Genomic DNA, 26,177 nt, shown 5'->3' with positions numbered 1-26,177 from the left:
TTGAAACTATAATAAAGAACAGTATTGTCAGACATATAGATGAACATAATTTGTTGAGGAAGAGTCAACATGGTTTTAGTAAAGGGAAATCATGCCTCACCAATCTACTAGAAGTCTTTGAGGGGGTCAACAAGCATGTGGACCAAGGGGATCAAGTAGATATAGGGTACTTAGATTTTGAGAAAGCCTTTGACAAGGTCCCTCACCAAAGGCTCTTAAGCAAAGTAAGCTGCTACAGGATAAGAGGGAAGGTGCTTTCATGGATTGGTAATTGGTTAAAAGATAAGAAACAAAGGATAGGTGTAAATGGTCAGAATGGAGAGAGGTACATAGTGGTGTCCCCCAGGGGTCTGTACGTGGTCCAGTCCTATTCAATATATTCATTAATGATCTGGAAAAAGGGGTAAACAGTGAGGTGCCAAAATTTGCAGATGATACAAAATTACTAAAGATAGTTAAGCCCCCGGCAGACTGCGAAGAGCTACAAAAGGATCTCTCAAAACAGCGTGACTGGGCAAGAAAATGGCAGATTAAATTTAATGCTGATAAATGCAAAGTAATACACATTGGAAAGCATAATCCCAACTATACATATAGAATGATGAAGAACTAGGGGTTGAAATTGAAATGAAAAATGAAAATGAAATTAATAGGCAGCAGGTTTAAAAGAAACAAAAGGAAGGTTTTTTTTACATAACGCACAGTCAACGTGTGGAACTCTTAGCAGAGGATGTTGTGAAGGCCAAGACCATATCAGGGTTCAAAAAAGAACTAGATAAATTCATGGAGGATAGATCCATAAATGGTTATTAGCCAGGATGGGCAGGAATGGTGTCCCTCGCCTCTGTTTGCCAGAAGCTGGGAATGAGCAACCGGGGATGGATCACTTGATGATTACCTGTTCTGTTCATTACCTCTGGGGCACCTGGCACTGGCCACTGTTGGAAGACAGGATACTGGGCTAGAAGGACCTTTGGTCTGACCCAGTCAGGTCATTCTTATGTACCAAGCTCGGAGGGATTGCAAGTGCTTTGGAGGATAGGATTAAAATTCAAAATGATCTGGACAAACTGGAGAAATGGTCTGAAGTAAATAGGATGAAATTCAATAAGGACAAATGCAAAGTAGTCCACTTAGGAAGGAACAATCAGTTGCACACATACAAAATGGGAAATGACTGCCTAGGAAGGAGTACTGCAGAAAGGGATCTGGGGGTCATAGTGTACCACAGGCTAAATATGAGTCAACAGTGTAACATTGTGGCAAAAAAAGCAAAAATCATTCTAGGATATATTAGCAGGAGTATTGTAAGCAAGACATGAGAAGTAACTCTTCTGCTCTACTCCATGCTGATTAGGCTTCAGCTGCAGTATTGTGTCCAGTTCTGGGCATCATATTTCAGGAAAGATGTGGACAAATTGGAAAGAGTCCAGAGAAGAGTGACAAAAATAATTCTAGGTGTTGAAAACATGACCTATGAGGGAAGATTGAAAAAATTGAGGTGGTTTAGTCTGGAAAAAGAGAAGACTGATAGGGGACATAACAGTTTTCAAGTACGTAAAAGGTTATTACAAGGAGGAGGGAGAAAAACAATTTTTCTTAACCTCTGAGGATAGGACAAGAAGCAATGGGCTTAAATTGCAGCAAGGCCGGTTTCGGCTGGATATTAGGAAAAACTTCCTAATCATCAGAGTGGTTAAGTACTAGAATAAATTGTCTAGGGAGATTGTGAAATCTCCGTCATTGGAGGTTTTTAAGAGCAGGTTAAACAAACATCAGTCAGGAATGGTCTAGGTAATACTTATTCCTGCCACGAGTGCACGGGACTGGACTAGATGACCTCACAAGGTCCCTTTCAGTTCTATGATTCTGTGACACCATCCTTTCTTCTTGCAGTTCCCTGCTTCATTCACCACACATTTTCCAACTTTTGCAATCACTGAGATAAGGTTCTACATATCAATCCTCTTTTACTACACAATCCTGATCCATCCTGTGCACTGAATTAGGATCTCTGGCAGGAGATGGGCTGAAACCTCCTAGAAGGACAGGAGTTTAAGAACATAAGAATGGTCATAGTGGGTCAGTGGCTGGTGCCAGATTAATCAGAGAGAGTGAACAGAACAGGGCAATTTATGAAAAGATCTGTCCCTGTTGTCCATTCACAGCTTCCAACAGTCAGAAGTTTAGGGACACCAGAGCATTGGGTTGGATTCCTGACCCTCTTGGCTAATATCCATTGATGGCCTTATCCATGAATTTATCTAATTCTGTTTTAAACTCAGTTACACTTTTGGCCTTCTCAACATCCCCTGGCAACATGTTCCACAGATTGACTGTGTTTTGTATTAAGTAGTACTTCCTTTTGTTTGTTTTAAACATGGATTTGTACAGTGGCATTATGATATTTTCTGTCTTATTATCTATCCCTTTCCGAATGATTCCTCACACGGTTAGCTTTTTTGCCTGCTGCTGCACATTGAGCAGATATTTTCAGATAACTGTCCACGATGACTCCAACATCTTTCTTGAGTCAGAGCAGCTAATTTAGACCCATCATTTTGTATGTATAGTTGGGATTATGTTTTCTAATATGCATTACTTTGCATTTATCAACACTGAATTTCATCTGCCACTTTCTTGCCCAGTCACTCAGTTTTGTGAGATCCTTTTGTGAGAGTCCACTGAATGCATCCGATGAAGGGAGCTGTAGCTCACGAAAGCTTATGCTCAGATAAATTTGTTAGTCTCTAAGATGCCACAAGTACTCCTTTTCTTTTTGATATCCTTTTGTAACTCTTCACAGTTGTCATAAACATACAGCTAAGGGTAGCATAAAATCCCTCCTTTACCTGTAAATGGTTAAGAAGCTCAAATACACTGGTTGGCACCTGACCAAAAGGACCAATAAGGGGAGACGAAACTTTCAAATCGGTGGGGGAAGGTTTTTGTTTTGGGCTTGGGTATTCTCTCTGGAGACAAAGAGAGAGACCAAGCAAGTAATCTAGCTCCTACTGAATGATACATCTAAATTTACAGAAACAGTAAGTAATAGCAAGGAACTGCATTAGAGTATCTTTTGTTTTAGCTTGTGAATTTTCCCTGTGCTAAGAGGGAGGTTTATCCCTGTTTTTTGTAGCTTTGAAGTTTTGCCTAGAGGGGAATCCTCTGTGTTTTGAATCTGATTACCCTGTAAAATTACCTTACATTCTGATTTTACAGAGGTGCTTCTTTTACTTGTTTTCTTTATAATAAAGTTTAGTTTTTAAAAATCTGATGGGGGTTTTTAGTGTCCTAAAAACCCAAGGGTCTGGTTTGTGCTCACCTGGTTTACCTATTTGATTTGTATATTATTCGCAAGTCTCCTCAGGAAAGGGAGTGAAGGGGCTTGGGGGGATATTTTAGGGAAACAGGATCTCCAAGTGGTCCTTTTCCTGAATCTTTATCTAACTCACTTGGTGTTGGCAGCAGTACCTATCCAAGGAGAAGGAATGATTTGTGCCTTGGGGAAGTTTTTAAGCTAAGCTGGTAAAAATAAGCTTAGGGGGTCTTTCATGCGGGTCCCCACATCTGTACCCTAGAGTTCAGAGTGGGGAGGGAACCCTGATATGGTGGCAGTGGTGGGATTATTTTGAACCAGAAGTACAAACCTCAGGATATTAAAGGGACTTTTTTTCTTCTTTTGGCTGCTTGGAAAGCAGGGAGGTTTTTTTTTTTGTTTGTTTTTGTTTTTTTAAAGAACACTTTTTTTTTCTTTTAGCTGAGAGCAGCTGGAGGGTTTTTTTCCTCTGCTTCAGGGCAGAGTAGTTAAGTCCTGCAAGGGAATTCACAAGCTGTTTTTTTTTTTCCCCCCTAGCTCTCGGGTTAGGCTAGGCTAAGCACAGAGAGGCTAGGATGATGGAAAGTAATGTCCGAAAGAAACTAGATTTAGCTAGACTGGAAGCAAAAGAGAAAGAAAACGAACATAAGAGATGGATGGAATTAAGACAATTAAAAGTTAATGCAGAGGAAGCTGCCCTCAAGAGAGTTGTGGAGGCAGAAAAAGCCAGGGAAGAGGCTGCCAATGAGAGAGCTATGGAGGTCCAGCGGGCGGCCCAGAAGCATGAATTGGCTGTTACGGAGTTGAAGAGACAAACCCCTTCAGCAGCTGGCTCCACTTCCCCAAAAATCCACAAATGGGAGCGACTATGTCCACAGTATAATAAATCCAGCAATGTTGCTGAATATTTCATCACCTTTATGAGACTGTGCACCCTCCATGCAATTCCTGACAATCACAAGATGACCACATTTGTAGCAAAATTGACTGGCAGAGCTCTGGACATATTCAACAAGATGCGTATTGAGGATGCTTCTGACTATGGTAAATTTAAGGATTTGGTTTTGAAACAATTTCATAGATTCATAGATACTAAGGTCAGAAGGGACCATTCTGATCATCTAGTCCGACCTCCTGCACAGCGCAGGCCACAGAATCTCACCCACCCACTCCTATGAAAAACCTCACCTATGTCTGAGCTATTGAAGTCCTTAAATCATGGTTTAAAGACTTCAAGGAGCAGAGAAGCCTCCCTCAAGTCAATCATGCCCCATGCTACAGAGGAAGGCGAAAAACCTCCAGGGCCTCTCCAATCTGCCCTGGAGGAAAATTCCTTCCCGACCCCAAATATGGCAATCAGCTAAACCCTGAGCATATGGGCAAGATTCACCAGCCAGATACTACAGAAAACTCTTTCCTGGGTAACTCAGATCCCATCCATCTAATATCCCATCTCAGGGGATTAGGCCTATTTACCCTGAATATTTAAAGATCAATTACTTACCAAAATTCCATTATCCCATCATACCATCTCCTCCATAAACTTATCAAGTAGAATCTTAAAACCAGATAGATCTTTTGCCCCCACTACTTCCCTTGGAAGGCTATTCCAAAACTTCACTCCTCTGATGGTTAAAAACCTTCGTCTGATTTCAAGTCTAAACTTCCTGGTGGCCAGTTTATACCCATTTCAAATTGCACCTCAAACTTACAGAGTAAAATTTACAGCCCTTAAGAGAGGGCCTGGATGAAGTAATGTGGCTTATGTAAACCAGATGAAGGATCTATTAGATAAATGGGTCAAAGAAAGGAGTGTAACTAGCTTTGAAGGGATGTGTGATTTGGTTATACAGGAGCAATTCCTGCCTATGACCAATAATGATGTAAAACAGTGTTTATGGAATAAGAAAATGGACTCAGCAGAAAGTCTTGCTTCTTATGCTGATCAATAGGAGCAGTCCCAGACCGTCAGAAAGGCGGGGCAAATTGGAACAAAATGGGTGGAGATAACAGAAAGGAACAAGCCTGTTCACAGTTTGGGCGGGTATCAGAAGGGACACCCTTAGACCACACCCTACCACTGGGGGCAGCCCAAGGCCCCAACTATACCCCAAGAAAAACCCCAGACACCTTATTTTCCCACCATACCATTCTCCAGCAACCCACCCTGCTCCAGTGACCAGTCAGCTGGGCGATGTTTTAAATGTAACGAGCTGGGGCATGTAAAGACCAACTGCCCCCAAAACACCAACAAATTACAGTTCATTGCACCGGGGTCACACCAAAGGTCCTCAGGCCCAAATGCCTCCCAGATACCCTCAAAGCAAAGGGAAACTGTGAGTGTGGGCAGGAAGAAGGTTATCGCATGGAGGGACACTGGCACATAAGTGTCCGCTATCCATCAATTCTTAGTGGACCCCAAATTCATCAACCCAAAGGCCTAAGTGACGATTCAACCCTTCAAGTCAAACTCTTTTGACTTGCCTACATCCAAGTTGCCTGTCCAATACAAGGGCTGGTCAGGAACGTGGACTTTTCCAGTCTATGATAATTATCCCATTCCCATGCTGCTGGGGGAAGACCTGGCCAATCATGTGAAACTAGCCAAGATGGTGGGAATGGTCACCCGCAGCCAGGCTAAGCAAACCTTCCCACCTAGCTCTGTTCCTGAGCCTTCTACAAGGGCTCCGTCTGTGTTACCAGAGACCCAGACTGAGGTGGTGGAACCGGACCCCATGCCAATGTCTGCGACAGCAGTAGTACATCCAGTCGCAGAGACCCAGCCAGAGCCAGTCCCAAAACTGGAACTGGCAGAGCAACCAGCACCAGAACCATTGCCAGCACTGAATCCAGCTCTTGCAATCCCATCTACAACTCCAATGCCAGAGGGCACCACCAAGCTGCAGCAGATAACCCTATGGAAGAGGCTCAGCTGGAGCCTGAAACACAACATAGTGCACCAGCGAAGAGCAGTTCACAGTCAACGAAAAGAACCCCATCCCCTACGTTGCTTCCAGAGGGACCAAGCCCAAGTCCGCAATCCAATGAAAAACTGATGTCTCCAGCATCAAGGGAACAGTTCCAGGCTGAGCAGAAAGCAGATAAAAGCCTCCAGGGAGCTTGGATGGCGCCATGAAGCAACCCACCACCTCTCAGCTCTTCTAATCGATCCCAGTTTGTGGTAGAAAGAGGACTTTTATACAAGTAAACTCTTTCTGGTGGGCACCAGGAGGACTGGCATCCTCAAAGACAGTTGGTAGTTCCAACTAAGTACCGCATAAAGCTCTTGAGCTTAGCCCACAGTCATCCTAGAGGCCATGCTGGGGTAAACAGGACCAAAGATGGTTTGTGAAAGTCATTCCACTGGGCGGGAATGGGCAAGAATGTTTCTACTCTTATCCGGTCTTGTAAGTTGTGCCAAAGAGTGAAAAAACCCCAAGACCAGGTCAAAGCCCCTCTCCAGTCACTCCCCATAATTAAGGATCCATTTCAGCAAATAGCTGTGGATATTCTGGGTCCTTTCCTGAAAAAGACGCCCAGAGGAAAGCAGTACATACTGACTTTCATGAATTTTGCCATCTGATGGCCGGAAGCAGTAGCTCTAAGCAACACCAGGGCTAAAAGCGTGTGCCAGGCATTAACAGACATTTTTGCCAGGGTAGCTTGGCCCTCCAACATATTTATAGTTTCGGGAAGTAATTTCCTGGTAGGAACCATAAAAAGCCTGTGGGAAGCTCATGGGGGGAACCACTTGGTTGCCACCGCTTACCACCATCAAACAAATGGCCTGGTGGAAAAGTTTAATGGAACTTTGAGGGCCATGATACGTAAATTCATAAATGAGCACTCCAATGATTGGGACCTAGTTTTGCAGCAGTTGCTCTTTGCCTACAGAGCTGTACCACATGCCAGTTTAGGGTTTTCACCATTTGAACTTGTGTATGGCTGTGAAGTTAAGGGGCCATTACATTTGGTAAAACAGCAATGGGAGAGGTTTACGCCTTCTCCAGGAACTAACATTCTGGACTTTGTAACCAACCTACAAAACACCCTCCGAACTTCTTTAGCTCTTGCTAGAGAAAACCTAAAAAATGCTCAAAAAGAGCAAAAAGCCTGGTATGATAAACATGCAAAAAAGCGTTCCTTCAAAGTAGGGGACCGGGTCATGATCTTAAAGGCGCTCCAGGCCCATAAGATAGAAGTGTCATGGAAAGGGCCATTCATGGTCCAAGAGCACCTGGAAGCTGTTAACTATCTCATAGCATCCCACACTCAAACCTAAAGCCTAAAGTGTACCATGTTAATTCTCTAAAGCCCTTTTATTCCAGAGAATTAAAGGTTTGTCAGATTACAGTCCAGAAAGGAGATGACGCTAAGTGGCCTAAAGGTGTCTACTACAAAGGAAAAAGTGATGGTGGTGTGGAAGAGGTAAACCTCTCCATGACTCTTGGACGTATGCAGCAACAGCAGATCAAGAAGCTGTGCACTAGCTTCACGCCAATGTTCTCAGCCATCCCAGGACAAACCGAACGGGCATACCACTCCATTGACACAGGTAATGTTCGCCCAATTAGAGCCCAACCTTACCAGGTGTGTCCTCAAGCCAAAACTGCTATGAATTGGAAGATCCAGGACATGCTACAAATGGGTGTAATCCACTCCTCTAACAGTGCATGGGCATCTCCAGTGATTCTAGTTCCCAAACCAGATTGGGAAATACACTTTTGCATGTACTACCGTAAGCTAAATGCTGTAACTCATCCAAACAACTATCCAATGCCACGCACAGATGAGCTATTGGAGAAACTGGGACATGCCCAGTTCATCTCTATCTTAGACTTAACCAAGGGGTACTGTCAAGTACTGTTGGATGAATCTGCCAAGGAAAGGTCAGCCTTCATCACTCATGTAGGGCTGTATGAATTTAATGTGCTCCCTTTCAGGCTGCGAAATGCCCCCACCACTTTCCAAAAATTTGTAGATACTCTCCTAGTGGGATTGGAAGAATCTGCAGTCGCCTACCATGATGATGTGGCCATCTTTTCTGATTCATGGGCAGAACACCTAAAGCATCTGCAAAAAATCTTCAAGCACATAAGGGAGGCAGGACTAACTGTTAAGGCTAAAAAGTGTCAAATAGGCCTAAATAGAGTGACTTACCTTGGACACCAGGTGGGTCAAGAAACGATCAGCCCCCTACAGGCCAAAGTGAATGCTATCCAAAAGTGGCCTGTCCCAAAGTCAAAGAAACAGGTTCAATCCTTCTTAGGCTTGCCGAATATTACAGGCGATTTGTACCGCAATACAGTCAAATCGCTGCCCCACTGACAAACCTAATTTAAAAAAAACCCAGCCAAAAGCAGTTCAGTGAACTAAAAAGTGTCAGAAGGCCTTTAACCAGTTTAAAGCAACATTCACATCTGACCCTGTGCTAAGGGCCCCAGACTTTAACAAACCTTTTCTAATAACCACAGATGCATCCGAATGTGGTGTGGAAATAGTTTTAATGCAGCAAGAACCGAATCAAGAATTCCATCCTGTCATGTTTCTCAGCAAAAAGTGTCTGAAAGGGAAAGCCACTGGTCAATCAGCAAAAAGGAATGTTACGCCATTGTATACGCTCTGGAAAAGCTACGCCCGTACGTTTGGGGACGGCGTTTCCACCTGCAAAACTACCATGTTGTGCTAAAGTGGCTTCATACCGTCAAGGACAATAACAAAAAAACTTCTTCAGTGGAGTTTAGCTCTCCAAAATTTTGATTTTAAAATACAACATATTTCAAAAACTTCTAACAAAGTGGCTAATGCACTCTCCCATAAAAGTTTCCCAGAATGAACTGGTTAAAATCGTCCTTGAAATGTGGGAAATATTGTTAGTTTTTATATAATCAGTAAATCTAAAGGTGCATGTGTCTTATTAATTTTGTTTTCTCCTAAAGCTCCAGAAAGAAATCACAGCCAGTGTGGAGCAGGCTGTCCAGCACTGTCTATAATTTGGGGTGTGTGTCATAAACATACAGCTAAGAGTAGCATAAAATCCCTCCTTTACCTGTAAAGGGTTAAGAAGCTCAGATAACCTGGTTGGCACCTGACCAAAAGGACCAATAAGGGAAAAAGATACTTTTAAATCTGTGGGGGAAGGTTTTTGTTTTGGGCTTGGGTGTTCTCTCTGGAGACAAAGAGAGAGACCAAGCAAGTAATATAGCACCTACTAAATAATACATCTAAACTTACAAAAATAGTAAGTAATAGCAAGGAAATGCGTTATTGTATCTTTTGTTTTAGCTTGTGAATTTTCCCTGTGCTAAGAGGGAGGTTTATCTCTGTTTTTTATAACTTTAATGTTTTGCCTAAAGGGGAATCCTCTATGTTTTAAATCTAATTATCCTGTAAAGTTACCTTCCATTCTAATTTTACAGAGGTGCTTCTTTTACTTTTTTTTCTTTATAATAAAGTTTAGTTTTTAAAAATCTGATTGGGGTTTTTAGTGTCCTAAAAACCCATGGGTCTGGTCTGTGCTCATCTGGTTTACCTATTTGATTTGTATATTATTCTCAAGCCTCCCCAGGAATGGGGGTGAAAGGGCTTGGGGGGATATTTTAGGAAAACAAACTCCAAGTGGTCCTTTTCCTAAATCTTTATCTAACTCACTTGGTGGTGGCAGCAGTACCCATCCAAGGAGAAGGAATGATTTGTGCCTTGGGGAAGTTTTTAAGCTAAGCTGGTAAAAATAAGCTTAGGGGGTCTTTCATGCGGGTCCCCACATCTGTACCCTAGAGTTCAGAGTGGGGAGGAAACCCTAACCACAGTCTGCTTTGAACTTAACTATTTTGAGTAATTTTGTATTGTCTGCAAAATTTTTGTATCCTCTATAAAGGACAAAGTACCCCAGATTCCAGTTCCCAGAAGGTGAGGTTGGGAGTGGGGCTCAGAACCCCAGAACCTGGCTCCCATGAGGGGAGACATGAAGGGGAGTCAGATCTTCCTGGATTGGCAGGATCCCCCCCAGATATCTCAGATCATGGCGCGCGCGCGCACACACACACACACACACACACACAGAGCGGCAGGGCTCAGTCCTCCCCAGGGAGCAGGAACCCCCAGATCTCGGCTAATGGCAAGGGATAGGGAGAGGGGCACAGATTCCCTGATCTTCTTCACACACACACACACGGAGTGTAGGGGTGACAGGCACCTCTGCCCCTGTTCTCCTCCATCCTGTTTTCCCCAGTCCAACTACCATCCACCTCCATTTATCCCTTTCCCCTTGATGCTGCTCCCAAACCCCTGTCATTTCTATTTGCCCTGCTTTTCTACCCCCTAAAATGCCTTTTCCTGCCAGCAATCATTTGCATATCTAATTTTTTTTATAGACACCCTTTAATTACTAGCCCCAAAATTAAAAATACAACACAAAAAAACTCCAACCATGACAGAAAAAGAATTTAGCAATATACCTTCCAACCTTTTCTAAATTTCTGCACAAGGTGGAACTCAAACTGACATTGGCTGGGTCAGGTTCAAAGGACTATTGCTTATACCCGTGAGCTATCCAGCTGGTATGAAACTTCAAAGGTTAAACATGTAAATTCTTCTGTCTGGGCATGCTCCTTGTAATCCATTAGGCGTGTGAATAGGTGCATGAGCCTTATCTTGCCTGATGGAAGAAGCAAACTTTCAAATAAATTTTAATTTGATTTCCCCCAAGGGGCTGGTGCGTGTTATGCACTTTGTTGGGGAACCCTTGAACATTTGAGACCCCTGGTCTGATGATCTGTGAACAAAAAACATTGCCAGAACATGTCAACTTTAAGAAAAGCAAGGTTTTTTTTCTAGGGCTTGAATCTCGGAAACCCCTTGGTCAAATGGCCCCAAATTTGGATCACTGACTCTACCCTCCACTTTCATGAGGTATATCAAATTTCAGTCTGATTAATCATAAAGATTCTAGAGCAATTAGAATAGTCAAGCTCATTGCCATAGGCAGGGCTGTCCCTAGGGGAGTTCGGGGCCTGGGGCAGAAGTGACGAATCCATCACTTTCGGGACCAACTGTGCCAGCCAATCACACCGGCCCGCAGGGCCCGGAGAAGTCTCCCTGATTCTCTGTACCCTAGGGACGGCTCTGGCCGTAGGATCTCATTGAGACCAAGGACTTAGCAGCATTCAGAAAGAGACTGGATACTGGGCTAGATGGACCACAGTTCTTGCACAATGTCATGTGGGTCATTCACTGTTGGGGCACCTTCTTTTGGCTGCCCCTGGGGATTAGCGGCTTTTAGGTCAGATGCCCTCTTCACTCTGCATCCCCCCTCGCTCTCCAGGACTCATGGAACTCCTCTTCATGACTCAGGTGTCCAGCCAGGTTGCTCATAGTCCTCCGATTTATAGATCCCACTGGATCAGCTGTCCGCATGCTGTCCCAGACAGTCTTCTGATCCAATGACAGGTCCTTTGCCTTTTCTCAGTGGCTGGGAGGGGAACCTGGGCCCATCCATTACTCTGACTTCCAGCCAGAGACCTTATATCCAATAACTATGGTCTGTTGGCTCCCTGACCCTGTTATTTCCTTGGACTCCTTCCTACTTCCCATCTTTATTTCTGCCCTACCCCCCCCCCAGTTTATCATCCCAAACTTCCCCTCTTTGATTTTTTGCCAGACCCTTTAGCCCCAAACAAATCTCCCTTTTGCCAGGGAGTGACTGCAAGCTATTTCCCCTATTTCTTTTCTCAGTTTCATCCCTTTATAGAGGCCCAACCTGCTCCTTCCCAGCTGATTTTCATCATCTATTAGTTTTTAATTGATCCCTGGCTCCAGGTGCAGCATATAAGGTTAATTGAACTAATTTACCTTGCTCTGCCTACGATAGGGTGTCCTCCTGATACATACAGTATGGCATTGCTGTGTGTACAGCATCAGTTCTGATCCCAAACTTTTGCTAATTCATAAATTTAGAGGGCAGAAGGGAGCATTAAGTCATCTGATCTGACCTCCTGTATAACACAGGCCAGAAAATTTCAACAAGTTACTCCAGTATCAAGCACAAAAACCTTTTTATTTGACTAAAGCAACATCCAGAAAGGGACTAATCTGAGTTTGAAGATCACAAGAGATGCAGAACCCACCACCCCTTGGTAGTTTGTTCCAATGGCTGATGACCCTCACCATTAAAAATGTGTCTTATTTCTATTTGAATTTGCTTCATAACAGCTTCCAGTAATTGGTTCTTGTTCTATTTTCCCCTCGTGAAGGTACTTACATACTATAATCAAGTCACCTCTCATTCTCTTTGATAAGTGGAAGAATTTGAGCGCTCTCACTTTTTTCTGGTTAGAGGGCAATCTCTGTTCTTGTGTGGTGTCATGTATGGAGCACTACTGCAAACAAACCCCTATACCTCAGTCTGATTTTCTTTGGATTGCAGTTTTCTCTGCTGATGACCCTCCCAGAGTTGCTGGTAGCATCTCTGCATCTGTGTACACAATAGATTCTGAAATTGCTGGTCTGAGGCGGTATGGCCACCACTCTGTACTTATCAAACCACATGTGGTCCTCACTACTGGAGGCTTCGGGGAGCAGGATGGACGACACTGCCGCCTAAGAGATTTCCATGTCCTAATCAGAAACGAAGACAACTGGCGAGTTGGAAGCGTGAGAATGGAAAAGCCTGGTAACACCTGGGGTACGTTCTCCACCTAAGGTGGAGCATATGCAGAGATCTCTAATATTAATGGGGTAACCCCGGAGGGGAAGGGGGAGATTCATACTGTACTATCAGTGCTCAGCAGTGAAGGATAGAGGGGATTGAAGCCTTTGGTCTGGTAACCCTCAGTCTTCCTGTAGAGGTATCGATCTGAATCTTGGTGTTCTCTCTCTCTGCAGGTGGACGGTTGTTCCATACTGTGACGTGTGTTTCTGGAAGCCAGGCCCTGGCAGTGGGAGGGCGAATGTCCCCAATGAAGGCAGATTTGGGGATCCTTTGGCTAAAGTTTCCTGAATCCATGACTGCCTCAGACCCAGATTGTGTTGTGGTGGAACTTGTGTGCCCACAGTCTACTGAGGACCTAGCCTCATCGCGCTGGAGACATACTACAACCGAAGTGATGTGCCAAGGTAAAAGGGCCCAAAAGAGAATTTCCTCAGTCAGTGAGGGAAGAATGCTTAGTTATGACAGGGAGAATGGCTGTACAAGTACCTGAGGATATAGAAATCCCCAGACACATGGGGCAGCCTTGTCCTGTTCATAGATTTTGAGGCCAGAAGGAATAATTATGGTAATTTTTGTCTGACCTGTATAACGCAGGCCATATAATTTTATCTAGTGAATGTTACCAAGATGCAGATTCCTCCATCTCCCATAATAATTATCAGTTGAACTAGAGCATATATTTCAGAAAAACTGAGACAGTCTTGATATAAAGAGTCCAAGTGTTAGAGAATCCATCACTTTCCTTGGTAGTTTGTTCCAATCACCTTCACTGTTAAAAGTTTGTGTCTTAATTCTATTTAAATCGGTCTGGTTTCAACTTCCAGTGATTGGTTCTTGTTCTGCCTTTCTCTGCTAGACTGACAAGCCATTCAGCATCCATTGTTTTCTCCCCATGAAGGTATCTATACAGTGTAATCAAGTAACCTCTCAAACTTGTTTTTGATAAAGAGCTCAGTCTGTTTATCTTACGTCTCTCATTGTAAGGCACTTGTTCAGCCCTATGAATAATTTTTGTGATTCTTCTCTGCACCTGCTCCAGTTTTTCAACATCTTTTTTCAAATGTGGACACCAGTGTCACGCTATCTTGAGTAGCTCACAACCATGAGTGCCTTCTTCACGCATCTGACGAAGTGGATATTCACCCATGAAAGCTTATGCTCCAATACGTCTGTTAGTCTATAAGGTGCCACAGGACTCTTTGCCGCTTCTTCAGGGCAGACTATCAAAAGCAGAGCAGACACTCCAAACTAGGGGTATGTTCTATAATTAGATTTCACCAACCCGGTACCAAATGTAAACTCTTAAAGTACTATAATAGTCTTATAATGAAGTCACAGAAAGTCCCCTTAGACTGGTGGGGACAGTCTGTCTTACCACAGAGGCAAGCTGGGCTGTGTGATAAATGGTCACTTACACCAAAAATCACAAAATATTCCAGGTTACACCCAGTCCTAAGACACCAGGCACTCACCCAGGTCAATTTTGCATCCTAGATCTCACACCAAAGACAACACTGGCAGCCAATTCTATAGTAAACTAACTAAAGCTTTATTAGCTAAGAAAAAGGAATGAGTGTTACTGAGAGGTTAAAGTAGATAAAATATATGTACAGGTGAGTCATAGTCTATAATTCCAAATGGTAGCAGAAATGTAGTATCTGCCAGTTTCCTAACAGTCTCTCAGGGGTACCTAGAATAACTAGAGGGATCTCAGTCTTCTCCTTCAGTTATTCTGCCCTGTTAGACTCCAAACAGTTCAGAGGGTGCAATTTTTTCCCTTGTATCCATACTTATAGCTTCTTCTTTCAGAAAACAAGTTGACTAGATCACTACCCACCTGGGCTCTTTCTTTGAGGGTTGAGAGAGAGGAATGCATTGAGAGTCTTTGATCTCTGATCATCACACTCAATCACTACTTGCCTTCAAATGCACAAAAATTAGCACTTTCCCGTTAAAGTTCTTCATTTGTATTACACAAGGCTTCTTACTCGTTTGATGGGTTATTTAATTACACTGGTATATACAATGTAAATGTTTGCTATGACATTCTAACAGGAGAGGCCATTAGGCTAATGTGAACACCTGACTCTAAGGCCCCTCTGATACTGTAAAAGAGCTCACTCCAGTAAGACCGGGGGAAGGAAAAGGGAGCCAGAGGAAAGGAAGTGCGGCTGAAGGGCTGGGTACCGAAGACACCCTCAAGCCACTGGAAGGAAAAGGGAGCCCTAAAGTAACGGTGAAGAAGGCTTTAAGAGAGAGAAGTGGTAGAGCTGTGGGGGAAGTGGCCGGGGGAAGCGGCCCAGGGCAATGTAGCAGCTCTGGTAGTGAAAAGTCAGCTGCCAACAGTTGCTGCCACTAGTGTCCCTGGGCTGGAACCCGGAGTAGAGCGTGGGCCCGGGTTCCCCCCAACCTACTATAGAAACACCTCCTGGGAGGGGAAAACAGGCCCCTCTCAGGACAGGAGGCTAAACTGTTCTTGAATAAGCCCATAGGGACAACAAAGACTGAGGGAGTTCTCTAACTAACCTCCTTGCTGGCTTATGATGAAAAGGACTCTAGACTGTAACCCTGGCCCTAGAATCATAGAATATCAGGGTTGGAAGGGACCTCAGGAGGTCATCTAATCCAACTCCCTGCTCAAAGCAGGACCAATCCCAAACTAAATCATCCCAGCCAGGGCTTTGTCAAGCCTGACCTTAAAAACTTCTAAGGAAGGAGATTCCACCATCTCCCTAGGTAACGCGTTTCAGTATTTCACCACCCTCCTAGTGAAAAACCTAAACCTCCCGAACTGCAATTTGAGACCATTACTCCTTGTTCTGTCATCTGCTACCACTGAGAACAGTCTGGATCCATCCTCTTTGGAACCCCCTTTCAGGTAGTTGAAAGCAGCTATCAAATCCCCCCTCATTCTTCTCTTCCGCAGATTAAACAATCCCAGTTCCCTCAGCCTCTCCTCATAAGTCATGTGTTCCAGTCCCCTAATCCTTTTTGTTGCCCTCCGCTGGACGTTTTCCAATTTTTCCACATCCTTCTTGTAGCGTGTGGCCCAAAACTGGACACAGTACTCCAGATGTGGCCTCACCAATGTCGAATAGAGGGGAGCGATCACGTCCTTTGATCTGCTGGCAATGCCCCTACTTATACATCCCAAAATGCCGTTGGCCTTCTTGGCAAAAATGGCACGCTGTTGACTCCTATCCAGCTTCTCGTCCACTGTAACCCCTAGGTCCTTTTCTGGAGAACTGCTGCCTAGCCATTCAGTCCCTAGTCTGTAGCGGTGCATGGGATTCTTCCATCCTAAGTGCAGGACTCTGCACTTGTCCTTGTTGAACTTCATCAGATTTCTTTTGGCCCAATCCCCTAGAGAGAGAAGGGTTATGTGGAGGGTTACAGTGAGCCTCTGAGGATATCATAAACCGCCTGGAAGCGTGGGACCCACTGAGACAAGGTAGGAGCTCTGCCACAACTGGTATCAGGAGTGGGATTAGGTGCACAGCGTGGCGGAAGAAGGATGGTTTAAAAAAAAAAAAAGAGAGAGAGAGAGGGTTTATTTGCCCAGCAGGAGGCTACTTGTGTCTAGGTAGCCACCCAACAGGAGGCAGTACGGCTGCAGCAAGAGACTAATTGCCTGCTGATGGACCAGGTTGCTGAAGACCATGCTATGTTGCAGAAACTGGTAAACCAGGTAAAGGCCCTTACAGATCTGAACCGCAGCCATGATGGGATGCAGATCATATGGGCCAGCAATTGGCTGCAGAAAATGACGTGGGAGGATGATGTAGAGGCATATTTCCTGGCCTTTGAGAGGGACAACAGAGACTGGGGGAGTTCTCTCATCAACCTCCTTGCTGGCTTATGATGAAAAGGGCTCAGTAGAATGTAACCCCAGCCCTAGAGAGAAAAGGGCTCCGTGGAGGGTCATAGTGAGCCTTTGAGGCTAGCATAAACCGCCTGGAAGCGCGGGACCTACGGGGACAAGGTAGGTCTGCCACAATAGTTAAGTCTCAGGCAGACTGCGAAGAGCTACAAAAGAATCTCTCGAAACTGGGTGACTGGGCAACAAAATGGCAGATGAAATTCAGTGTTCATAAATGCAAAGTAATGCACATTGGAAAGCATTCCTTACAGTGTTAAGCTAAACAGATTGAGCTACACCAGGGATCTCAAACTCAAATCATACGAGGGCCACATGAGGACTAGTATATTGGCTCTAGAGTCGCATCACTGACACCTTTTCATATAAAGGTACAAAAGCCCCCCCCCTCGACTCCACCCCTACCATGAGGCCCCGCCTCTTCCCTGCCCCCATTCCAACCCCTTCCCCAAATCCCCGCCCCTGCCCCACCTCTTTTCTGCTTCCTCCCCTGAACGCGCGGCTCCCCCCTCCCCCCTGGAAAGCATTAAGTGCCACCAAACAGCTGTTTGGCAGCAGGAAGTGCCTGGAGGTAGGCAAAGGAGTGGGGACGTGGCACACTGAGGGAGGGAAGGGGGGCGGTGGGTGAGGGGATTTTGATGGCTGCAGGAAATAACTCCAGGGATGCAGGGAGCTTGGCGGGCCACAGCAAATAACTCTGGGGGCCGTGTATTTGAGACCCCTGAGGTTAGTCTGCCAAAAAGAAGGTTAAGAGGTGACTTGATTATAGTTTATGAGTACCTACATGGGAAACAAATATTTAATAATGGGCTCTTCAGTCTAGCAGAGAAAGATGCAATATGATTCAATGGCTGGAAGTTGAAACTTGACAAATTCAGACAGTTAAGAAGTGTGACGGGGCAAGGCCAGATGGCTATGGAAGTGTAGTCTTATTGGGATCCGGGAAGTGGGCGAGCGAAGACCGTCCACTGCTAAAGGATCCCCCGCAGCCTAAAAGGGGGATCCACAGGACCTAGATGCCCAAAAAATTCCGGGGGACAACTAATAAAATAACAGGGATAGGAGTGCGGTCAAAGGGTCAAACAAAGGGAACCGGACGGGGACACTGAGCAGAGAACCCCGGACTGCGCCCACTGCTCCTCAAAGGCGTCAAGGGAGTCAGAGGACGCTGCCCAGAGGAACTCTGCCCAGATACGTGAACGGACCGAGGATCGGAAATAGGCCCCACAGTCACAGGAGACTCCATCAGCCAACCTCCTCACTTTGGTTTTGTAGATGGCCATTTTAGCTAGGGCCAGGAGGAGGTTGACCAGGAGATCCCATGACTTTGTGGGGCCACGGATAGGGAGTGCATAAATGAGAAGGTAAGGGGAGAAGTGCAACCAAAAACGTAATAAAATATTGGTGAGGAGCCGGAATAGGGGCTGCAGCCTGGCACACTCCAGGTAGACATGTGCCAGGGTATCCCTCACGCCGCAAAAGGGGCAGGTGTCTGGGATTGTGGTGAACCGCGCCAAGTACATGCCCGTGCTCACGGCTCCGTGAAGGAGCCGCCAACTGACATCCCCGGCGGGCCTTGGGACTAAGGTGGAATATAGGCTGGCCACTGGGGCTCCTCACCCTCCAAAGGTGGCAGGAGGTGCCGCCATTTTGTATCGGGGCGGGACACGAGGGTGCGGGCGTGAAGGGTGTGGAGCACGAGCATGTAGAGATGTTTTCTTGGCGCGGTTTGAAAGCAGACCGGCTGCATCTTGTGCAGCCGACTTCTAGTGAAGGGGTGAAGGGGTCGGTTGGGTCCACGGGGCAGGGGTCCAATTAAAAGGTCCGGCGGGCCTGGGGTAGTGGGTGGGCAGGGCGTGCCCTCGTGCAGGACCCGGTCGAGATAAACCCGAGCAGCGGGCGGCAAAGCGGCCTTCACCTCCTGAAGTATGCGCCGGGGAGTACAAGGTCTGGAAAGCCCTATGCGCTGAGCGAAGGTTAGGGGATCCAGCCAGTCTCCCTGGTCATAGTCCAGGAGGTCTCCGACTCTTGAGACCTCTGCCAGGACCAAAGTCTGGCGCACCGAGCGGGACTCCGCCACCTGCACACAGAGCTGGGGGTTGTGTAGCAGGGGCTCCGCGAGGAGATCTGCCCCCTCGGTGGCCACCACGGACCTGGTCGTTGTAAAAAGTTTCCAGGTCCGGAGGAGGTCCTGGTAGAAGACCGGCAGCCCGGAGAGGTCTCGCGGAAGACCTCTCGGATGGAGATAAAGGAGCTGCCGGTCGTATCGGAGCCCTCGGAAGCGGCGCAGGAAGGCGTGCGCCAGTATGCTCCACGCCGGACTACCTGCACCATAAAGGAGCCTCTGCAGGGTCTGGAGGCGGAAGACATGGACCTGAGTAAGCAGACGTTTTAGACCCTGCCCTCCCTCCTCCAGAGGTAGATGGAGAACCCCTGCAGGGACCCAGTGCAGTCCAGACCAAAAGAACTCCAGATTCGATGTCCGGAGGTTGGCCAGGAAAGCCGGGGCCGGGACCGGGGTGTTGAGCTGGTACCAGAGCATGGACAGGACTAGTTGATTAAGCACTAGCGCTCTCCCTCGAAGGGAGAGGCACCGGAGTAGTCCTGTCCATTTCTGGAGCCGCTCTATCACGCCGCCCTCTAAATTCTGCCAGTTCTCCGGCGGAGAGGGATGCGTGGCAGAAAGGTAAACGCCCAGATAGAGCAGCGGACCCGTGCTCCACTGGATGGCCTGAAGCACGGGTGGGAGGGAGCTCGCCTGCCGCCAGTCCCCTACCACCAAGCCAGAGCTCTTGACCCAGTTGACCCGCGCAGAGGAGGCTGCCGAATAGATGGCCTGGCAAGCCTCCACCTGCACCAAGTAGCCCGGGTCCTGGACCACGAGGAGCACGTCATCAGCGTACGCCGACAGGACCAGCCGCAGCTCCGGCTCCCTCAGCACCAACCCTGTCAACCTCCTTCGGAGGAGACAGAGGAAGGGCTCGATCGCCAGAGCATACAGCTGGCCTGAGAGGGGGCATCCCTGCCGTACTCCTCGCCCGAAGCTGACCGGTTCGGTCAGGGTCCAGTTGAGCCTTACCAGACACTCTGCGGAAGCGTACAGCACCCGGAGAAAATTCACAAACCTGGGTCCGAAGTCAAATGCCTACAGAGTGCTCAGGAGATACCCGTGATCCACCCTATCGAACGCCTTCCCTTGATCTAAGGACAGGAGGGCGAACGACAGACCATCCCTACACCCAAGTTCCAATAGGTCCCGGACCAGATATAGGTTGTCGAAGATGCTGCGGCCCGGGACGGCGTAGGTCTGGTCTGGGTGGACCACGTCCGCCAGCACGGATCCTAGCCGCAGCGAGATGGCTTTTGCCACGACTTTGTAGTCCGTGCTGAGGAGCGAGACGGGACGCCAATTTCGTAAATTGGGGAGGTCCCCCTTCTTCGGCAATAAGGCCAGCACGGCTCGCCTGCACGAAAGAGGGAGGACCCCGCTCTGCAAAGACTCGGCCCAGACGGTGACTAGGTCTGGGCCCAGAACGTCCCAGAACATGCGGTAGAACTCCACGGTCAGCCCGTCCATGCCCGGAGATTAATTGGTGGGCATGCGATGGAGGGCTTCCGAGAACTCGGCCAGAGTGAGAGGCAGCTCTAGCCGGTCTCGGTCGCCCACGCTGACCGTAGAGAGCTCCTCCCAAAGCACTCTGCAAGCGTTAGGATCGGTCAGATCCGGGGAGAATAGGCTTGCGTAGAAGACTCTCGCCCTCTCGCGCATCTCCACCGGATCCGTGAGGGGGATGCCATCTTCTGTCAGTAGGCAGATGATATGTTTCTTAGCCCCCCTCTTTTTCTCCAGGGCGTAGAAGAAGCGGGAGCCACAATCCATCTCCCGAAGGAGACGGATGCGGGAACGAACAAAGGCTCCCCGGGCCCGATGGTCCTCGAGGATCCGGAGCTCCTCCCGCTTCTCCCGGCACGCTCCGCAGAGGGGTGGATCCTCGGGGCTGGCGGCCAGACGCCTCTCCAGCTCTAAGACCTCCTGTTCCAACTGCTCTATCGCCGCATCCCTCCGTCGGCTGGTGCCCCGGGTGTAGTCACGGCAGAAGAGCCGGGCGCGCACCTTCCCTACGTCCCACCACCGCCGCGCCGAGGGAAAGGCACGCTGCTGCCCTCGCCAGGCCAGCCAGAACTCCCGGAAGGACGCCACGAAGCCCGCATCCTCCAGCAAGCTGTGGTTAAAATGCCAATAGGCCGGCCCCGGCCTCTCCGCGCAGAGGGAGGCTGTCACGATGGCTATGTGATGGTCGGAAAAAGGGGCCGGCCGGATGCTGGAGGAGTGGGCTCGTGAAAGATGAAAGCGTGATAAATAAATGCGGTCCAACCGGGAGTGGCGCGACCGATGGGCCTCCACCCGGACAAAGGTGAACGTGGAAGTGTCATCCGGGTGGTGGTCGTGCCAGACGTCCACCAGGGAGTGGTGTTCGACTATCTCCTGGAGGATGGCCACGGCGGCCGGGCTCTGCTCGGTTCCCGAGCGGTCCCGTTCCTCAAGGGTGATGTTAAAGTCCCCTCCCAGGACCAGGCACTCCTGAGGATCCAAGGTGCCGAGGAAGGCGGATGCCTGCTGATAGAATTGCAGCCGCTCCGGGCTCGCTGCTGGGGCATAGATGTTGACGAGGTTGACTACGAGCCCCTCCATGCGGACCCGGAGGTGCAGCAGGCGACCCGGCACAGCCTCGGCGACCCCCAGCACCTCGGGCCGTAGGTCGGGGGAGAACAGGGTCGCCACTCCACCCGTATGAACTGTGAGGTGGCTAAAGTAGACCCTGTCCCCCCAATCCAGCCGCCAGCTGTCTTCAGCGGTCGGATCCGTATGGGTCTCCTGCAGGAAAACCACAGAGTACCTCCCCTCTCGAAGGAAGGAGAGCACCTGGGACCTGCGGAGACCCATCTTACAGCCACGGGTGTTCAATGTTGCGATGGTAAAGGGTGCCATGAGGAGGGCTGGGGGGGATCCTCGCCGGCAGGGATGCTCGTGGCTCCCGGCGGGCCGCGTAGCAGTCCGTGACCCACCCCGTAGGTGAGTAAGGAGTCACGGAAGTGGCGGACCCGCTGGTAGGCCGCGGCGCCCTGTCTCCCGGTCCTTTTCCCCTCCCCCATGAGGGCCCTTGCGGCCCGGAGGATTTGATTAAAGTCCCCCCATCGCTGGAGGGCAAGCTGGACTTTGTTGCGGGAGTCACGGACGTCTTCTAGGAACTCCCGCAACTCCTCTCGCAGCGCATGGGGGGCTGGGGTTATGGTCTGGTTGCTTCCTGATGGGGCCCTTGGTACAGCCCCCTGGCCCAGCGAGACGGGTAGACAGGGTGCGGACCCCCGACGGGGCTCTTGATGGGTTGACCTGAATGCTGGGGCGATAGGGGGCGGCGGAGGGAGGATAGCAGCCCCTGGTGGGTCGGGACGGGCAAACACAAAGGCCATTCCCTGGGAGTCATCTGTTGGAAAGGGGAAGGAGACTGTCCCAGGGGTGGCAATAATATCTCGGGAGGTGGGCGGGATAAGGGTATGGGCAGGGGTAGAGGTGAGAGTCTGGGTCGAGAGAGGGCTCTCACTGAGGCCGGGCGCAAGCTCTCTGGTGGATTTGGCAGCCACGGCACCAGGAGGTGGACTTTCTTCTGTAGGGTCCTCTCTCGGAAAGGAGGTCGAATGCTCCTCACCAGCGAGGGATGCCCCTGGTGGCTCAGGTTCCAGCCGCTTGGCACTGGCCGTCGCCTCAACTGGCTCAGCGGCTCTCAGCGGGGTGCTCTCTGCAGCCGGGTTGATGGAGGAGTCCAGGGGCTCCTCGGAGGTGGGAGCAGAAGCAACGGTTAGGGGGAGGGAGTATGGGGAAAGGGGGGCTGGAAAGAAGTCGCCCAGATCGAGGCCCGCTGGCATAGGATCGTCCTCCCCTTGGGTGACCGGGATCAGACCCAGGGCCTCGATCTCCTCATATATAGAGGGGAAATTGTTTTCCGCTACCCTGGGATTCTCCCCGCCGGCACCTGATGCGACTATTACTTCGGGGCACACTGGGGTTTCAGATGGTACCTCGGGGGTCTTGGAGGGGAGGGACTCCCATGGAGGGGAGATACCGCCTTCCAGTGCTGCCACGTCTTCCCCAGCCGGCTCTGGTGGGTGGAACACACCCGTGGGTAGAGCGGAAGGCTCGGCATCGGTGCCCCCCTTCCTGGTCTTCCGGGGGGCCTCCGCGTCACATGGGAGGAGCGGAGCTCGAGCCTTCCGCTTGCCCCGCTTCCCCTTGACTAGGGCCCAGCCCTCCATGGCATCATCCGGGGGCTGGCTAGCAGGGGTTGTGTCAGGGGGCAGAGGCGATGGCTCAGGGACTCGAGGGGGTAACGGTGGGGCAGCACAAGGGAGGGAAGATTCCCCTTGGGGCAGGCCCTCTCCCATGCTTGGCGGTATCTCTGCCGCACCCTCCTCCACAGGCCCCGCCAGATTGCAAGCAGCGGTGGCGGGGTTCTCCCGCTCGTCTGGGCATAGTGGGGGAGGTGTCCCTTGGGCCCGAGCGGGAGCAATGGTGGACTGGGAAGGAGGAGGGGCGGTTTCGGGTGCCGGGCAGCCAGGGGCGTCGGCGATAACGGGGCCGGTGCCCTGCCGGGACTCGGGTGTCCTGGATGCCCCTTCTTCCTGGGCCAGGGGGCAGTCCCTCCGGACGTGCCCCATCGCCCGGCAGAGGTAGCACCGGGCCTCCCCCGTGGAATAATGCACCCGGTAAGGGGTCCCCTGGTAGGGGACTAGGAAGGACCCCTCCAGTGCCTCTCCGTCACGCGCCGCCGGCGGTAGTTGAAGCTGCACTTGCCGGCGGAAGGAGAGGACGTGATGGAGGGCGGGGTCTTTGCAGCCCAACGGGAGAGGGCTGATGACAGAGATGGGCTTCCCCAAGGCAGAAAGGGCGGGTAACAGGGCGGCATTGTGGAGAAAGGGAGGGACGGAGGTCAGGACCAGGCGGACGCCCAGGTCCTCTAGCGGCTCTAAGGGGACGAACACGCCCACCACCGCCAGGCCCTTCTCCACCGCCTCCTGGGCGGCGGCCTCCGATGCTAAGAAGAAGACGACCTTGCCATACATTTTGGAGGCCGCCACAATGGCCGTGGGCCCCACCACCCTCGCCAACGCCCGCACATAGGTCTCCACGTGGGGTGAGGCGGGCACCAGGAGGCAACGGACGCCGTGCTTCCTGGTCATGGTGGGAAAGGGGTCCCGGCCGCTATAGATGGTAGCGGAGGCGGTGGGCTGGAGAAATGACGTAGCGGCAGGCGAAGGGGCTGCCGCCACCTGGGCGTATGCTCTGGGGGCCGGGGGAGGGACACCTGCAGAGCTGGTGGAGGGAACAGCGGGGAGGGGCGCCCCAGCTGGAGATGGGTCCGGGGCATCGGGGCATTCTAAACTCACATGACTGGAGTACAGTCATGGATGGTTATAAACTGTTCAGGAAGGACAGGCAGGGCAGAAAAGGTGGGGGAGTAGCACTGTATGTAAGGGAGCAGTATGACTGTTCAGAGCTCCGGTACGAAACTGTGGAAAAACCTGAGTGTCTCTGGATTAAGTTTAGAAGTGTGTGCAACAAGAGTGATGACATGGTGGGAGTCTGCTATAGACCACCGGACCAGGGGGATGAGGTGGATGAGGCTTTCTTCCGGCAACTCACGGAAGCTACTAGATCGCATGCCCTGATTCTCATGGGTGACTTTAATTTTCCTGATATCTGCTGGGAGAGCAATACAGCGGTGCATAGACAATCCAGGAAGTTTTTGGAAAGCGTAGGGGACAATTTCCTGGTGCAAGTGCTAGGGGAGCCAACTAGGGGGAGCGCTTTTCTTGACCTGCTGCTCACAAACCGGGTAGAATTAGTGGGGGAAGCAAAAGTGGATGGGAATCTGGGAGGCAGTGACCATGAGTTGGTTGAGTTCAGGATCCTGACGCAGGGAAGAAAGGTAAGCAGCAGGATACGGACCCTGGACTTCAGGAAAGCAGACTTTGATTCCCTCAGGGAACAGATGGCCAGGATCCCCTGGGGGACTAACATGAAAGGGAAGGGAGTCCAGGAGAGCTGGCTGTATTTCAAGGAATCCCTGTTGAGGTTACAGGGACAAACCATCCCGATGAGTCGAAAGAATAGTAAATATGGCAGGCGACCAGCTTGGCTTAATGGTGAAATCCTAGCGGATCTTAAACATAAAAAAGAAGCTTACAAGAAGTGGAAGGTTGGACATATGACCAGGGAAGAGTATAAAAATATTGCTCGGGCATGTAGGAAAGATATCAGGAGGGCCAAATCGCACCTGGAGCTGCAGCTAGCAAGAGATGTCAAGAGTAACAAGAAGGGTTTCTTCAGGTATGTTGGCAACAAGAAGAAAGCCAAGGAAAGTGTGGGCCCCTTACTGAATGAGGGAGGCAAGCTAGTGACAGAGGATGTGGAAAAAGCTAATGTACTCAATGCTTTTTTTGCCTCTGTTTTCACTAACAAGGTCAGCTCCCAGACTGCTGTGCTGGGCAACACAAAATGGGGAAGAGATGGCCAGCCCTCTGTAGAGATAGAGGTGGTTAGGGACTATTTAGAAAAGCTGGACGTGCACAAGTCCATGGGGCCGGACGAATTGCATCCGAGAGTGCTGAAGGAATTGGCGGCTGTGATTGCAGAGCCCTTGGCCATTATCTTTGAAAACTCGTGGCGAACGGGGGAAGTCCCGGATGACTGGAAAAAGGCTAATGTAGTGCCCATCTTTAAAAAAGGGAAGAAGGAGGATCCTGGGAACTACAGGCCAGTCAGCCTCACCTCAGTCCCTGGAAAAATCATGGAGCAGGTCCTCAAAGAATCAATCCTGAAGCACTTAGAGGAGAGGAAAGTGATCAGGAACAGTCAGCATGGATTCACCAAGGGAAGGTCATGCCTGACTAATCTAATCGCCTTTTATGATGAGATTACTTGTTCTGTGGATGAAGGGAAAGCAGTGGATGTATTGTTTCTTGACTTTAGCAAAGCTTTTGACACGGTCTCCCACAGCATTCTTGTCAGCAAGTTAAGGAAGTATGGGCTGGATGAATGCACTCTAAGGTGGGTAGAAAGCTGGCTAGATTGTCGGGCTCAACGGGTAGTGATCAATGGCTCCATGTCTAGTTGGCAGCCGGTGTCAAGTGGAGTGCCCCAGGGGTCGGTCCTGGGGCCCGTTTTGTTCAATATCTTCATAAATGATCTGGAGGATGGTGTGGATTGCACTCTC

General features: G+C 49.4%; 1 protein-coding gene across 6 annotated transcripts in view; it reads left to right on the top strand.

Annotated features, from left to right (window-relative positions):
• Positions 1-26,177, top strand: part of LCMT2 (leucine carboxyl methyltransferase 2) — a 121,067-nt gene that overhangs the window by 25,356 nt on the left and 69,534 nt on the right. For all 6 annotated transcript variants that reach the window (XR_006277519.1, XM_038421455.2, XM_038421444.2 and 3 more), the window contains 2 exons: positions 12,744-13,001; positions 13,202-13,432. Coding sequence is in view for 5 of the 6 variants with exons in the window: in XM_038421455.2 (XP_038277383.2) it covers positions 12,744-13,001; positions 13,202-13,432 (489 nt within the window). In the remaining variant the exon portion in view is untranslated. The remainder of the gene's footprint in view (positions 1-12,743; positions 13,002-13,201; positions 13,433-26,177) is intronic.

The sequence above is a fragment of the Dermochelys coriacea genome, chromosome 1 (assembly GCF_009764565.3).
Source record: "Dermochelys coriacea isolate rDerCor1 chromosome 1, rDerCor1.pri.v4, whole genome shotgun sequence".
NCBI classification, from domain to species: Eukaryota; Metazoa; Chordata; order Testudines; family Dermochelyidae; genus Dermochelys; species Dermochelys coriacea.
This window is presented reverse-complemented; position numbering and strand designations above follow the sequence as displayed.